This window comes from Coccinella septempunctata, chromosome 7 (genome assembly GCF_907165205.1).
Source record: "Coccinella septempunctata chromosome 7, icCocSept1.1, whole genome shotgun sequence".
NCBI lineage: Eukaryota > Metazoa > Arthropoda > Insecta > Coleoptera > Coccinellidae > Coccinella > Coccinella septempunctata.
Genome location: NC_058195.1, coordinates 2,771,700 through 2,789,072, shown reverse-complemented (window position 1 = coordinate 2,789,072; position 17,373 = coordinate 2,771,700). Strand labels below are relative to the sequence as shown.

General features: G+C 36.4%; 1 protein-coding gene across 2 annotated transcripts in view; it reads left to right on the top strand.

The window, feature by feature from the left end:
• The window catches only part of LOC123317296 (transcription factor hamlet-like), a 96,913-nt gene that overhangs the window by 36,583 nt on the left and 42,957 nt on the right, over positions 1-17,373 (top strand). The window contains exon 1 of one of the 2 annotated variants that reach the window (XM_044903751.1): positions 12,496-12,732. The exons of the other annotated variant lie outside the window; for it this stretch is intronic. Coding sequence (XP_044759686.1) covers positions 12,711-12,732 — 22 coding nt within the window. The 5' untranslated portion in view covers positions 12,496-12,710. Of the gene's footprint in view, positions 1-12,495; positions 12,733-17,373 lie in introns of those variants that run through there. 2 annotated transcript variants of the gene reach the window in all.

Genomic DNA, 17,373 nt, shown 5'->3' with positions numbered 1-17,373 from the left:
ATTGATACGGTTGTGTATTTCCGTGTCCAGGTTAGCCCTAGTATTTATGAAGCTTCCCAAGTATGCCACTAACAGTACCCAATTTGACACCCTGTGGAATCTACAGACAAGATCTCAGGATCGTCTAAGTACTTGTTGATAAATCTCCAACCATTTGGTCTTCTGCATTTAATCGTGTAATCTGCACGTAGCTCTGCTACGGAATAGTGTGCAGATAAGCTTATTTCTCTGGATATTCAAAAATTCATATATCTTGAGTTCCTTAAGAGATTTTTCCTATCTACAAGGCTGAAATCAGCTTGGACTCCAATGGTCTTAGTCTTTTTCAAGAAGATACATCCGTTAGCATCGGTAACATGGTATATTAGATGATACTGTCAAATCTGACGTGCTCATAAGAAGAAAAGCGCAAGGTACTGTTGGCCCTCCCCTACAAAAAACTTGTTTCCGCTACTGGGGGTCCTGAGACGGTTGCACTCATCGCCAATCGAAAATCAAGAGGTTAAAAATCGTATAGTAATATCGTAAAGAGGGACATCAATACGTTAAACAGCAAACCGTCTCTCGAGCACTCAGACTACGATGCAAGGAATCGATGCTCAAGACAATGCACAGTAGGCGCACTCTGGATCCAGCGGTATAACATATTATTAGCGGCCTCCCCTGATGAATCGGAGGCACAAAGGTGAACGGAAGTTCTTTATTTCGCCAAGAAAGCGGAACTGAATGCGATTAGATCACGGAGTCATATAGTTGCGGCCTTTGACGACAATGTACGCGCGGACTGTCTGAAAGAATGCACAAAGCACATTTCACCAGAGGGCCAAACTACTCATTATGTTCGGTGGTATTTCCAACGGATTTTTGATGTACCTACTCTCTCAGGCTTTCATATACCGCGATAATAATTGTCTGATTTCAATGCGAATCTCGACGGGTGTATTTTCGACGGTGTCGTCGTCCGTTCAACGTTTTTCGGTTGGAGTGAAAGCCCTGGAGGGAGGTCGTTAAATTTTAAGGAATTTTCGACGAAAATATTCGATAGCGGAAACCATTGGGTGTGAAAGTGAAGCAACAACGTGAACATTGTGTTCGGGTACGTCAGAACCTGAAACAATACGAATATTTTGATTTCGAAAAATTCCCCAAAAGAAAAAAACATCCCCAAAAACATCGTCAAGAACGAGCGATTGCACCAAGCTCAATGAAATTTCGTAATCTATTGCTAGAAGAGCTGTTATTCAAGAATATGTACCACATTAAGATCTACGATGATTCTTCTGGAAGATACATTAGTCTTCTAAGATACTATTCGTCTTTAAAATGGACTGAAAGACGGTTAAAACTTAAATATCTCCAGGGAAAACGCTTTCAATTTTTCTATTCTTCTTCTAATACTAAGAGTTGCTCTTTCAGAACATGTATCACATTTAGATCTACGATAATTTTCATGGAAGATACGTTACCCTAAAGATGACCTTCGAAAAATTTCCAAAAAGTTCGGTTCAGTTAAAACTTCGTCAAGACCGAACGGTTGTGCAGAAATGGATGAAGTTCTCAGATTTTTTACTTGAAGTGTTGGTCTTTCAGAATATGTATCACGTTCAGATCTACGATAATTTTTTCGGAAGATTAATTCCTCTAAAGGTGACCTTCGAAAATTTCCCAAAAAGTTTGGTTCAGTTAAATTTTCCTCAAGACCCAACGGTTGTGCCGAAATAGATGAAGTTCTCAGATTTTTTATTAGAAGAATTGCTTTTTCAAAATATGTATCACGTTCAGATTTTAGATAATTTTCCTGGAAAATAAATTACTCTGAAGATGACCTTCGAAAAATTCCCAAAAAGTTTGGTTCAGTTAAAACTTCCTCAAGACTGAACGGTTGGACAGAAATGGATGAAGTTCTCAAATATTTTACTAGAAGAGTTGTTCTTTCAGAATATGTATCACGTCCAGATCTATGATAATTTTCCTGGAAGATTAATTCCTCTAAAGGTGACCTTCGAAAAATTCCCAAAAAGATAGGGTCAGTTGAAACTTCCTCAAGACCGAACGATTGTGCCGAAGTGGTTGAAATTCTCAGATTTATAACAAGAAGAGTTTCTCTTCCAGAATATGTATCACATTTGGATCTGCGATAATTTTCCTGGAAGAAAAATGACTCGAAAGTTGACTAAGTAACTATGACTCGTCTACTACCTTAACTACCTTTGAGAGTCATAGTTAGAAAAAGTAATTATGACTCTTCTACTACCTTAACTACGTTTAAAAGTCATAGTTAGTTTTTGTAACTATGGCTCGAAAGTTGACCATCGAAAAATTCCCAAAAAAACGAGGTCAGTTGAAACTTCCTCAAGACCGAACGATTGTGCCTAAGTGGGTGAAATTCTCAGATTTATTACTAGAAGAGTTGCTGTTTCAGAATATGTTAACATTTGAATCTACGATGACTTTCTTGGAAAAATTAGACCTTCGATATATTCGAAAAAAGATGAGGTTACCCAAATATTCCTCAAGACCAAACCTCCTCATACATACATGACCGAACTGAAAATTATTCATATATTTGTGGATACGAACCCATTTCTTCATCTTTGTTCTGATTCGCAAATCTGAAATTGCTTTTCTAGAGACGCAACTCATCATTCAGATAAACTCCACACCGGGATTATTGAAATTCGCCGATATATCTTCATGTACTTTCCATTCCGGTTTCATATAGGCATCCGAAAATGACACATAATAAATGTTGTAATAAATAATGGGCGAAAACTTCATATGCCTCTAATATACACATGCAAACAAGCCCTAACCCTAGCAGCGACATATGCCTAAAGGGGCAGCATTCGTAATGTTCATTCATACGTCTGTTCATCTTTCATACGCTGCGAAAAAAGGAAAAGATAAATGTCTAGCGCTACGCCGCTACAGTGAGGGACTAGCATTCTAACTTTGAGAGGGGTTGCTGCTCATAACCAACAAATTCGTCGATTCTTTACAAACAGTTCACAATCTTCTATTCAGAAATAATAGATCAAATTAGTGACAGACAGTTATTATGGTTAATTTTTCATATTGAATTATAGAAAATAGCTCAAAAGATGGCGTCTTTTTTGGAGAGAATCCATAGATACTTGTTCGAATAAAAATACCAAAAAAATGCTCTGACATTCCGGTATGAATATTATATGAATGTATTGAAATATTTTGAGATACACCCCTCTTCGAATACAACCCTGTTCACCAAACGCCCAACTTCTGACACAGAGATGCAACAGAACAATACCCGTGACATTATTGTTACATATCGTTTTTTAAAAGCCCTATCCGAATACATTTACATAGCAAACAGGTACAGGTAATGCTTGCGGCCATTCAAAGCTCGGTTGAAGTCAGATAACTTCAATACCAGTTTGGGAAAAGTCGTATTGAAACTCAATATTTTATCGGGTCTTCTATTTTTTTACAATTCCGATAAAAAAAATTTGAGACGAGTTTTATGCAGATTTCCAACTGACTTTTGCCGAAGGTTAAGCAAGAGTTTGAAGGGTGGTATCAAAAAGTTAGATTGGGAACCAAACAGACATAGATACTCTGAGACTTTAGGAAAGATGATTGAATGCACATTTGTTAAGGAAGGGTTGATTGTTGACCTTATTTCGATGTAACCTCGATGAATCGATTAAAGATCTCTTTGATATATTCTATTCCTATCTCTTCCAAGTCACTGGTTTTTGTTTGGGCAAATCTCTCATGTGGAAAAACTGAAGAAGAGAGCAGAATGAGAAGATTTAAGTTACAGATCTGTAACTTTAAAGACAGAAAAGTTATGAGAACTTTTCGAAATAGTCAGACTCTCAGTTTTCACCATTCGTTGATTCTTTGAGAATGAGTTCTAGCTCTTCTAGTTTCCGAGATTCCCACACTTTTTCTGTTTCTTAAAAATTTGGTTATACGGTGTTAAAAACATGAAACTTCCATTGTGGTTCTATGTATTTCTGTTGTCTGAATATTTTTTTGCTATCAGCGAAAAATGTGAGAAAAATAACGAAGAAGAAATCTTCCATCGTCATCTCAGGTGTATCTCAAGGGTTTACCCGAACAGTTGAGTCCATAATTTTTTACAATTTTTTTTCAATGATCCTGATAACAAATTATCTCCCCGTTGTAAGCCCTCGACCTATACCCTTGGGGAAAGAACCATGCAAATCTTTTCGCATGATCTCTACCGCCGAAGAATAGGATATTAATTGAGAGGTAGCAGAATCCACAAAAACGTTACTTTTTTGCCCGGAAGGGGTGAAATGTACGAATTTACCTGTTGTCTACCTGACCCCGTCCTCAAAGGGTTTCCTAAGCGTCACGCCTTTATGAAAGCGGTCTATTATCACTTAACGGTGGTTAGAGGCTGGTTACCTCGAAATTCATGCGTTTTTAACCAGTCGTCAATGGAAAAAATGGTAAAAAGGGAAGAAAGACCCGAAATTAACCCCTATCAAACGTTGACCGTGTGAAATCGGCGGGTTTTACCCGTTTTTCGGGAATCGTTTTGATTGAATTGTCATTTCGAGGGTTTTCGCACCCTTGGATGGGTTGGAAGAAATGATTCAGCGATTACTTTTGTTGGGCAAATATGTAGGTAGAGGAATAGGCCAGTAAGGTGACAATCGCAATCTATTTCGAAATAAATGAGCTTTCTTCAACTGCTCAGCCTAACTTCAAGAATGTGAAAATACAGGAAGTTTCGTATGATTTGTTTTTCAGTCAATATCGGAAATTTCAGGGATTGTAAGCCGTGGTTTCTCAGGTGTTTTGTTTGTACCTACGCCCACACAACTACTCAAGTCATCTTCTGAAGATTCTATCTTTATTTCACTAGGTTAACGGTCCAAAAACTGTATACTTTCTGGGATGAAGCAGCAAACCCCCCCTTTTTCGAAGGTCAACTTTCGAGTAGCATATCTCCCAGAAAAATTGTCGAAGATCTCAATGTGATACATATTCTAAGAGAGCAACTCTTCTGGTATTAAACGTAGAAATTTCATTTACCTCGGTCCAACCATTTGGTCTTGAAGAATTTTTAACTTACCCCATCTTTTTGGGAGTTTTTCAAAGGTCAACTTTCGAGTCCCATATCTCCCAGAAAAATCTTCGTAGATCTCAATGTGATACATATTCTTAAAGAGCAACTCTTTTAGTAATAAATCTCGAGATTTTATAGACCTCCGTACAACCGTTTGGTGATGACAAATTTTTAACTGACCCCATCTTTTTCTGGATTTTTTCCAGAAAAATGATTCAACAGATTCTGTTAGATGAAGACATCAGCGTTATCGGTTAAACTATCAGGAAGAGAGGGTCGATGACAAACTGAGCCTTGGCGACTGCCATCCTTGCGCGTCGGTCATTACGTTTCGCGATCAGAAACGACGTCAATATTTGGTCCTTCGAGCCGGATCGCCGATAAACGAAATAAATTCCTCGTTCCATTGTGCACGGGAGGAAGTCCATTCTATCCCGCAGTCCGTACTGCCGAATCCCAGGCGATTTCTCCACTCATCCATCAAGGTCCTCCGACTGGAAACTGGCGATTTTCCATCTGGAATGATAGAAACGATCGCGAAGAAAGGCGGCGGCGAGTTTAAATCGCCGAATTTAAATGCAATGGTTCCTATTTTAAAGCGCATTTAGATAAGACACCAGTATCCCATTCGAACCCGGTCCATTGTCGGGTTTCTCAGGGACTAGATCTGTCATTCCGAGGGGGGTTGGGAATGACCCCATTGTGGCGATAAGACGTATGAGTCCGATTGGAATCGATGGGATATTTTGATGTCCGATTTCGATCCGAGAGGATTTCATTCGGTTTATTCGAAAGTATTTCTATTTTTTTGGTAACTGTCTGTATTTTTTCAATTCCTTTTACTCCTTTTGTAAATTTTTCTTCTGTCTTCCTTTGGGTCTTGGTCTACTAGTCCCATAAGCCCTTGGTTTGTATAATTCTTCGCTGTTTCGTGTAGTTTCGCTGCTTTTCTCATTTTTAGTATTATCATAGCTACTTTGCTTTTTTTCGTTGGCTTGCTTGATATGGCTTTCTCAAGACATTGTCTTGTAGACTCTAGGCTGACACCTATATATAAAGCTTCATCATTTCAATTGTGATCCTCCCCATCAACCTCCAGATTACCTGTTGAGTTTTTTGGTAACTGTCTGTATTTTTTTAATTCCTTTTACTCCTTTCGTAAATTTTTCTTCTGTCTTCCTTTGGGTCTTGGTCTACTAGTCCCATAAGCTCTTGGTTCGTTTAATTCTTCGCTGTTTCGAATAGCTTCGCTGCTTTCCTCATTTTTAGTATTATCATCGCTACTTTGCTTTTTTTCGTTGGCTTGCTTGATATGGCTTTCTCAAGACATTGTCTTGTAGACTCTAGGCTGACACCTAAATATAAAGCTTCATCATTTCAAGTGTGATCCTCCCCATCAACCTCCAGATTACCTGTTGAGTTTTTTGGTAACTGTCTGTATTTTTTTAATTCCTTTCGTAAATTTTTCTTCTGTCTTCCTTTGGGTCTTGGTCTACTAGTCCCATAAGCCCTTGATTCGTATAATTCTACCCAGGAAACACACCTTGGTTTAGTATACGTCTAATATTCATCCTGATGGTATATTTTTCGTTTTGGTCTATCACAGTACAAGTATTTTACGTCTATATTATACCATTTTTTATGTAGTAGGTTTATAAAACGTCTTTTAGCGTTAGCTATATATACCACACTATATGTTTTTTGCTTATCAATAGTTTTTTCAAGAACTAAAGATTATTTTTTGTTTATATACTTCAATTATTTTAAACTCTTCGTCATTTTCATCAGTTATTAACGAGTCTACAAGATCTCCGAATTATACGTCGAATATATTGTACTTTTCGACGTACTTCCTACACCTATATTAAACGAATATGTGATAGGTTTTTGGAATGTCTATAAGTGGAAGTCATATATACATAATGAGATCTATTTTGTCTCCCAGTTGTGTTTTTACGATTGGAACAATATGCATCCTACAATATATATCGCTTATTTCCCAGCTTTAATGATTTTTCATAATTTATAAACTAGGTCTATAAAGTTCCACAAATTATACGACTATAAGTCGTACATATTTCAACCTACCTTCCTACTCCATGAACTTAGGTATATTAAACGGATATATGGTAGGTTTTCAATCTGTCTATTAGCGAATTTTTTTAACACTTATCATTGAGGTCTATACTGGACAAATATATGAAAGGTTTCAAATATGACTATTATTATAAGCCATATGTAGATACCTACTACATTACTTCTAGTTATCAGGGAGAAAAAAAATACTGGTCCTTTATTCATTATTGTCATATCGATGTTTCTGAGTTTTATACACCTACATATAGTTCCAAACATTCAAGTTTTTCGAAGTTGAAAAAGCGATTCAGCTTATATAAGTGCTTTAATTGTTTGAACTGATTTCACCAGGTAGCTAATTAATCAGCTCACATCGAACTTAATCTTTTTCCATAAAAATCACCATTTAAATGATAGCTGTATATAAATGGTTGAGCCGTGGCAGGAATAATTTATATGTATAACATTCATACTAGATATTCTTGAATAGAGGGGTACAACCATAGGTGCAATAAATGAAAAAAAAATATATACATTGAACGAAAAAAATGCATATTTGCATATTTTTCTATAGTTTCCTCGCCAAATGGAGTTTAATTCATTCGGATTGATGGTCGTCAACCAATTAAAAGCAAAGATATTACACATATAATATCTTTGATTAAAAGTCCCCCAATTCAACAATTCACAGCGTTGTCACATGAAATGAAATAATGTCCTGTCCATACACTGATTGCTTCAACCATCAAAGATTCTGCTGTCTATACTTGTGATCTGGAAAACTGAATGAGCCCTCTTCACTTGAGATGAGACCTATTCACTCGATATAATTGTAGTCTACTAGTTCTAATTCAAACAAGCCTAGCAGATTTATGAGAATGTTCAAGATCTACTACATTTTTAATAGCCTGGCAACGTGCCATGTTTACGTAGGCAGAGGATTGAGGATCTACGCAGGCTCGACCGGCCAATAGGCAATTAGTTATCGTTACAATACACGCATGTGGCAGTCACGGCCGTGTTTCTATGCTATGCTATGCGGCATGCGCTGTTCGTAGTTCGTTCTCCTTGTCGTCCATCTTGAAATAGTTTCGTAAGCTGTGTGTGTTTACTGTGTTTGTTTTGTCTGGAGGAAATTAATTGTACTTTGTCATGAGTGATTGAAATGTATTCTGATTCAACATAGTGATGGACATGTTTAAACATCTGCTAAAAAACAAAATGACATAACCGATTTTGAAGAAAGCTCTCCACTTTCAAGTCTACTAATATGATGAGAAAGATATTTTTGGTATGTTTTGTTCGACATGTTTTTTTCTCCTTAAACTAACTGAAATAACATTTTACAGAGGTCGTAGTGCTGATGTGGGTACATCTGATTGAAGCAATCTAAAAATATAGGAATAGACCATTATATTTATTTAAAGAGGTGTGCTCAATGTATATTGTACCTAAATTTTGAAAACTACTATTTTATTATTTTCTGAATAAATTGGTTGAGACCTAAATAGTTTAAAATTTTGTTTTCCTAAAATCCGATTGACACTACGTTATGTCTTATTCGAAACTATGAAAAGGATAAGTATGGAAGAGGGTAAGATTGTTATAATAAATGTTGAAGATTGACTATATTCAGAACAGTAATATCTAACAACAAATAAGCCTAATGTTCATTCATACGATATTCGACAGTATGAACGATGATCCGAAAGTGCATTTATTGTTCTTTTAATTTATTATATTCGGAATCATCGATCAACACATATTAATGCAATTTCGGATCATCGTATCGTCGGATATCGTATACATGAACAGTAGGTCTAACGTTGTTCAGAGACGTCTATTACTGATACTTAATTGTAGTACAAAATACGATTATTGAACGTCTATTTTTGGTACATTGAAGTCGTTGAAATATAGTCTATAATATATGAGTTGTGAACGTTTATAGACGACGGGTTTTCGACGTAATTTCTGAATTACTTAAGTAGTCTAAAAGACGTATATGAAATACGAGTATCAGACGTATATAAAATACGAATAGGAGACGTATATCCAGGATTGATTTTATACGTCTACCACGCGGACATTTGTCCTTCTTATTTTGGTCTAATGAAACCGTATTTATACGTCGGAATAAGTTGACTTATATATGTTTAATAAACGAAAGGTGGTTTCCTGGGTACGCTGTTTCGTATAGTTTTGCTGCTTTCCTCATTTTTAGTATTATCATAGCTAATTTGCTTTTTTTCGTTGGCTTGCTTGATATGGCTTTCTCAAGACATTGTCTTGTAGACTCTAGGCTGGTTCCTAAATATTAAGCTTCATCATTTCAATTGTGATCCTCCCCATCAACCTTCAGATTACCTGTTGAGTTTTTTGGTAACTGTCTGTATTTTTTTAATTCCTTTCGTAAATTTTTCTTCTGTCTTCCTTTGGGTCTTGGTCTACTAGTCCCATAAGCTCTTGGTTCGTATAATTCTTTGCTGTTTCGAATAGCTTCGCTGCTTTCCTCATTTTTAGTATTATCAACGCTACTTTGCTTTTTTTCGTTGGCTTGCTTGATTTGGCTTTCTCAAGACATTGTCTTGTAGACTCTAGGCTGACACCTAAATATAAAGCTTCATCATTTCAATTGTGAACCTCTCCATCAACCTCCAGATTACCTGTTGAGTTTTTTGGTAACTGTCTGTATTTTTTTAATTCCTTTCGTAAATTTTTCTTCTGTCTTCCTTTGGGTCTTGGTCTACTAGTCCCATAAGCCCTTGGTTCGTATAATTCTACGCTGTTTCGTATAGTTTCGCTGCTTTCCTCATTTTTAGTATTATCATAGCTACTTTGCTTTTTTCGTTGGCTTGCTTGATATGGCTTTCTCAAGACATTGTCTTGTAGACTCTAGGCTGACACCTAAATATTAAGCTTCATCATTTCAATTGTGATCCTCCCCATCAACTTCCAGATTACCTGTTGAGCTGATAAGTCAGAAAGACGATCAGTTATAGGAAAATTTCAAAAATTCCCCGATCAAATCATTACACCTCGTCTCTGATTCAGACGTTTTCGTATCTATTATCAACGAATCATTCTTATATCTCCTGTGTGGTGAGCTCAAATGGACCGTAAATCCATAAAACCAGTCACTATAAACTGACTTCATTGTCTTTCTGCCATAACATAGTTGTGATTGCGAAAATAATAGAATTTTGTGATTAAATGAGAAACGACTTAATCATTCTTCCCATAGTCCTATCGCCTATTAATTTTCGCATTGGGCGAAGATTGGTTTAGTTTCGATAATTGGTATTTCCCCAGATAATTGGATAATAAACCATTTGTTTTTTAGTGGAATGAATATGTTGAGGAGCACTGATTAGCGAGAAAAATCAATTAGGGCTTATATGGATGGTCAAAATTGATCCATAAGTAGGGGTCGTCCAGTTCTTGAGAATATCAAGATCTTTTCTTGAATAATTTCAGAATTTCAAGGCAAGACAAGAAATTTTATGTCAATACCAAGAAGACAAGAAATCTTGAAATGTCTTGTCTAACCACAAATACGTGTTTATTTGTGAGAAAGATGATTTTGGCCGTTGGTACTTGTGTCTATCTGAATTTCGAAAATTAACAGAATTTTTTTGTCAGTATTGCCACTAGTATCTACCACAATCTTGCATTGGTGAATGCTGCTGCTTTTTTTTTACTACCGCTTTCGAAGCTACGGTTTTAGATTCAGATTTATCATTTTCACTCGCATTAGTCGAAGCCGCTGTAGTTTCACTGATCATTTCAAATTGCTTGTTAGTCAATATTCTGAGTTTCTGACCAAAATGGCTCAGCAGACGTTCTGTTTACTGAAGATTCAATATCACTTATGGTAAAATAAGTGATATTGAATCTTAGTCATTATCACTTTGTGATAATCAAGAGTAGGTATAGAAAGAAGTTGCAATTCAGTACAAAGCCGATTGGAAGGGTGATGACGTAGAAGGTGGCAAAGTCAAGTTCAATTGACAGAACTGGGACAATCAGCAGTGGCGTATCGATAGATAGAAGTAGTGGATATGGAGTTTAAGATCTTGAAATTTCTTGAGTCAATGCAAGGTTCAACATGTCAAAAAAACGTCAAGTCAAGATTTTCAAAGTTTCTTGACTTTTGTTCAAGACAAGAAGTTTGTCATCAAGACAAGGATAGAAGTAGTAGATATGGAGTTCAAGATCTTGGAATTTCTTGAGTCAATGCAAGGTTTAACATGTCAAGAAAACGTCAAGACAAGATTTTCAAAGTTTCTTGACTTTTGTTCAAGACAAGAAGTTTGTCATCAAGACAAGGATAGAAGTAGTAGATATGGAGTTCAAGATCTTGGAATTTCTTGAGTCAATGCAAGGTTTAACATGTCAAGAAAACGTCAAGACAAGATTTTCAAAGTTTCTTGACTTTTGTTCAAGACAAGAAGTTTGTCATCAAGACAAGGATAGAAGTAGTAGATATGGAGTTTAAGATCTTGAAATTTTTGAGTCAATGCAAGGTTTAACATGTCAAGAAAACGTCAAGACAAGATTTTCAAAGTTTCTTGACTTTTGTTCAAGACAAGAAGTTTGTCATCAAGACAAGGATAGAAGTAGTAGATATGAGTTTAAGATCTTGAAATTTCTTGAGTCAATGCAAGGTTCAACATGTCAAGAAAACGTCAAGACAAGATTTTCATAGTTTCTTGACTTTTGCTCAAGTCAAGAAGTTTGTCATCAAGACAAGGATTCTTGTCGAACCCTACCAAAGATCGCCATTAATTTCTGTAGTTTCAAACACAGAACTGAAAGAGGTTTAAATATGATTTAGAGAAGTATGAACTGAAGTAATACATACTCAAATTTAGAGCTATTCAAGTAGAATTCAAAATTGATGCAATTATTTTTGAATTCGTTAGATTCAACGTCACAAAATCCAAATTATCTAGTGTCAGAGCATAGAATCGTATGTAAGTGATCTATGGGTCAGTGTTTATGCCAAATATCAACCATAACCAACTTAAATTAGATTTTCACAGCCACCCTAGATGTCAATAGTTCTTGAATGGATTATTTATATTTTTTGTGGATATAATCCTGCCAGTGCACAGAGCATCATCGTAGACGTCAACAGAGAACCCACAGAAGAGCGCAGATCCTCCGTGATCTTCGCGATCCAACGGTGGTGGGGATGTTCCCGCGGGATCGGCCGTCCCATTTCGCCCCACCCTAAACACGCCCTTACAAGGGGAGTCCTGATCCTGCAGGCTCATCTCCCGATACCTCTCCAGTTCTGTACTGGGCTCGCAACTTGACGTATCCCGGTGTATATGTACTTGCCAGGTTGTTATCTCAGAACCACTGATCCGATTTGTTGTGTCGTGTTTTAAATCGGTTACATAACGGGCGGCACTGTCATTCTTCGACGGGCCCGACACCTGTCTGGTGGTGATTTTCGGACCGGAGGTTTTTCGCAGTTTGGATTTTGTGCGATTTGTGAAGAAATTGATTCATCCCTGGGAGGTCGAGGGAGAAATTTGGGTTCATGCTAGTGGAAATAATGACAGGTGAGTGCTGTCACTATGGTCCGGAGTATCTTCAAATTATTCATACAAAAAATTGAGTTCAATAATGATAATCATCCTGATTCACTCTATACATCTACATATATACGTTGTACACATAAAAATTATGTACGAAACAAGTCAACGTTGAGAAATCGAAGGCAAGAATAATATTTCCTTTCAAATTATGCGTTTTGATAAAAAAAGTTCTAACGAAACATATAAAATGCAAGATTTCATATTTAAAAGAAGAATTTTAACAAATTTAGTCTGTATAGAGTCGAAGATGAAAATTATTATCTTCTATATTCATATATTCATTATTATTTTTGGCTAAATCTACCTGCAATTCATAAAAGTTCATTTTCTATCTCAGGCTTTGAAACAATTTTTCTGATAACTTTCCTTATGGCAAAATGTTTGTGAAAACAATGTAGCAATTGTCAAGTGTCTCTCTTTTCGAAAATGCTTGTTATAAATAAATGAAATTCTTACATCTCACATATCATTATAATCGTATAAAATACAACGATAGCATAGGATCGCTGAATTTTGTTTCTTTATTTTTTGTTTTTGTTTTTATCTTCTGAAGTGTCATTTCTTTTCATTTTGTATGAAATTTATAGGCTTCGGCCTCTTCTCTGTTTCCTTTATAATAAAAATAATCATCCCCATCTTCAAATTGGAATTTTTACTTAGGGCAGTTAAATTCCTAACAGATTGCTCTTCTGGTTCCACTTCACTCCTTCTAGTTTTGGAATCATCCTTAATTGAAAATGATAGATGCGGTGGATAAATTTATAGTCACATTCGAAGAGATTCAGTTGGTTATGGATCAATATTATGGATTAGTGTCCAATAACTAGGATTTTTTATGCATGTTTCCGAAAATATCTGCAATTGAGTTACTGGAAACTCCGTAGAACGATGAAAACACGATTTAAAAAGTATTTTACTTGAACGTAGTCCCAAATATTGAATGATTTTTGAGTGTTTACCACTATTTTACCCAAAACATAACTTTTGTTCCTTGTATGATCCTGTGGAAAATTGACACGGATAGAATCGATTCGCTTTCCATGAAAATTTCCATTTCTTATATACAGGATGGGCAAAATTCGTTGTTTACTGAGGGGATATCGAGAACTATAGAGAAAACGGATCATTGAAAATGACAATTTCCCAATTTCTGTTCATAACTCAAAATCTAGCCAGGAAAAAAGAGAATGTGTTATCCCATTCTTCTAGCTCTTATAGTGCTCGAAATCCCCTCAGCAAACAACGAAATTTGCCCACCCTGTACATATCTACATATAGGTGAACAAGGCAGTAAATTTTAAAAACATTTATAGGAAACTTTACTCTGATTTATCATTATCTAAGGTGTTCACAATTAAGATTTTGGCATGAAGGTGACGCGACACTGTTATTTTTCTGAGAAGTACGTAAAAAAGGGCTAAACACTCTTTTGTAGAATGCTTAGGTTTCATGAAACCCTTAGAATAGCTCATCTTCACTCCATAACAACAGAACTCTGCAATATTTGTACATCAGTCTATTATTCCTGCAGTTCTTACTCGTTACAATTGTACAATTCGAAGTTTGATCACACGAAAACTAATTTAACCAAAATCCTGAGTTAAAAAGTAAACTTTTGAGCATAACAACAGAGCGAAACTGCATTGGATGAATCTAGCTCTAATGAAACGATCAAATCTCTCAAGTTCCTAAACTTGAAAGTGTGAAAACTTGAGGGAAGTTGTAATTCATTCTCTTCTTCGATTTAAACCATATATTGTCTCAAAATATAATCCAAAAACTTAAATCTCTATCTTATTGATCCTTCTGCTGAACAACTTTTACCTTAGGCGTTCGAAAAAACCTCTCTATACCCATTATACTTCTTCATCTTCTTTATCTTCTTCGCAGCAATTCACAGACACTCGTAAAACTAGAATGCAGTTATCTTCACATATATCTGTCGCTCAAAATCTGATCGCAAATTGCCGAAACCTGAGAACTTGCCGACGTAGGGACTAAACGCGTTAATCCTAGGTAAACAAGGCGGCTGTGGATCCATAGAGGCCGAAATCGCCGCTCTGTGGTCATAAAGATACCCCAGATCCTTCATATCTTGCTAGAAGCGCAATCACCACATCCGTGAGCGTATATATAAAGTTAGGGATGGGATTTGTCTTCGGTGTGACTTCTACACGGCAAATAAACTGTGGATCGAAACGTCATAAACCTTTTGTTTCTCAGAAATGGGATTTACCGAGCGAAAAGTGAGATAAAGATGTAAAAATAGCTTTTATCACTGAAGATGATCTTGTTTTGATAAACGATTGGGTTCGGTTATTGTAGCTTTGAACAGGGAGAATATTACAATTTTCTTAAAAAAATCTTAGCTCGTAAACTATAAGTCTCCGAAGTTGAGCTATTTCATCAATCGATTTCTCATACAATAATTTATCCAAAAAAGAATAGGCGGTGGTCACTAAAGTAAACTTTTACATGTCTTTCAACCAGATCAATTCAAAGCAGTGCTTACAATCCTCAATGGGACAACCCTGTATAAATGAAACTTCCCTCACGTCTTCGAACTTGCTGTCAGCACGATCCTAAAAAACATCGGTTTTCGACGAATCTGTCCAGCTCAGCGAACGACTGAGATAAAGAAAGACACCCAGCTGCAAATTCGAGGAGAGTGCAACATGATATGTAACGTGCAGTATCAATTTTTAGTGATTTCTAATACTTGTATCAGCATCGAGCACGCTTCTACCATTACAGCGTTGGCTGGGTCGTCGTACTTGCGGATAAACAACACATTGTTTTGGTTCCTTGGGCATCATTGTCCAGTTCGAAGAGTACGTAGGTGGTTCGTTATGACTGCCGAGCTAGAGGCTGTAATGACCTGTCGGACGGCCTTCAAGCTGTCCCCATTTAACGTTCGTCGATTTTTGGCCACTTGTAGTTCTGTTATCGGTTGATATCGGCACGGAGCAGAAAATTTCAGGGAGTTTTATTTCAGGAAATTCATAATGAACTCGATTCTCGTCTTCAAATTTTTGCTTCAGCGATTTGGATGTTGGCTCTAAATGTAAACTAGTATAACACTGTGTGAAATCGATTCTCAGCGGAAAAAAGGCGTGATTTTCATGCACGTACCAAGGAAATTCCACATCAGCTCATGATATAAAAATAGTTTGTCATCACAACACAAACTTGTCGTAGAAAATTCACTCAAGCAGCGTGGGAAAACGTTGGATAATATCACTCGTTTTGTTTTCTTGTCTTATTTTTAGGAATTTGTTTATACTTCCCGGATTTCCATCGCATACATACAGGGTGAGTCTTTGACTCGTACAGATATCTAAACAGCAGATTCTTGAGAGCAAAAGACACACTTTTTTCCTATATATACTCATAATGAGCTGAGCCACCCTGGGAAAAACAGAATAACCTTCAAAATAACTAGCTTAATCTGCGACACTACACATCTGTGGATCTTTCAAACTGAGTTGTATTCATCAAAGTACCCAATTTTTTAAATTTTACAGATACTTTTTGATCATCAAATTACTCGAAAACGGCTCATCACAGGAGAAAATATGAAGAATATTTCTATTTTTTAAAACGTACAAATATTAAACAGCGTTTTAATAAGTTTCAAGAGTTGGGCTTTTCGAATTTTTGGTATTTTTATGGTACTTAATGGTCATAATGAGAAAACTGGAAGACGTGGGTGATATCTTGTGTTCGAGAAAGATTCATCAAATAAATGAAAAACTATGTTCCGAAATTCATTTAATTCGATGAAGCCGTTTGTGAGATAGAACCAAAAATAACATTTTTTTATGGTTTTTCAACACCCTGTATCTTTTAAACCGAGCCGATTCGGAAAAAATGGTAAAGGAAAAAAGTGTTCCTTTTGACCTCAAGAAACTACTGTTGAAATATTGTACGAGTCAAATAGCTCTGAAGAAGTTAATGAACCCTGAACACCTTCTTCAATCCAGGAGAATATAGAACTTGCTCCCTTAGTTGTCAATAGCATCCTTTTGAGGTGGAGTTTCCGCCTTTATCGAATAGCGACGGAATGAAGAAAATATCCTATTATTTTAACCCCTTTATCTTCGGCGTTTTTCTCAACAGCACCAGAATTATCAGCTTCCTGGAGCCGTTCAATCTCCGCGAAGTGAAAAACATATCAGCCACTTATCCCGATCTCAGCAGGAAACACTTCCTAGCCAACCCTTATCATCCCGGTGAAAGTAGGTTGAATTCCATAATTCAGGATTAAAAAGCTCTCTAATCAATGTCCAAACAGTGGACTAACAAGCCACTTGACCGATTTAACGCTCCTTTATCTCGCTACAAATCCCATTTTACTCCGATATGAATTAAGGGAACTCAATCGACGAATTAATTCCTACGAAAGTAATTAGTAAAAATAGATCTGCGGTTTTCGTCGTATGGCATTATCGCCAACGTAACCACGAATTGGAGATATGACACTCTCAACGCGATCGACTAGGATATCCGTTTTAATGAATTACATTAAACCTGCTTAATTAGTACCAGCCTTGTTAGTATTAAGTGTTTGATGCGTATCATTGTCTTCCTCTTCAATATGATACT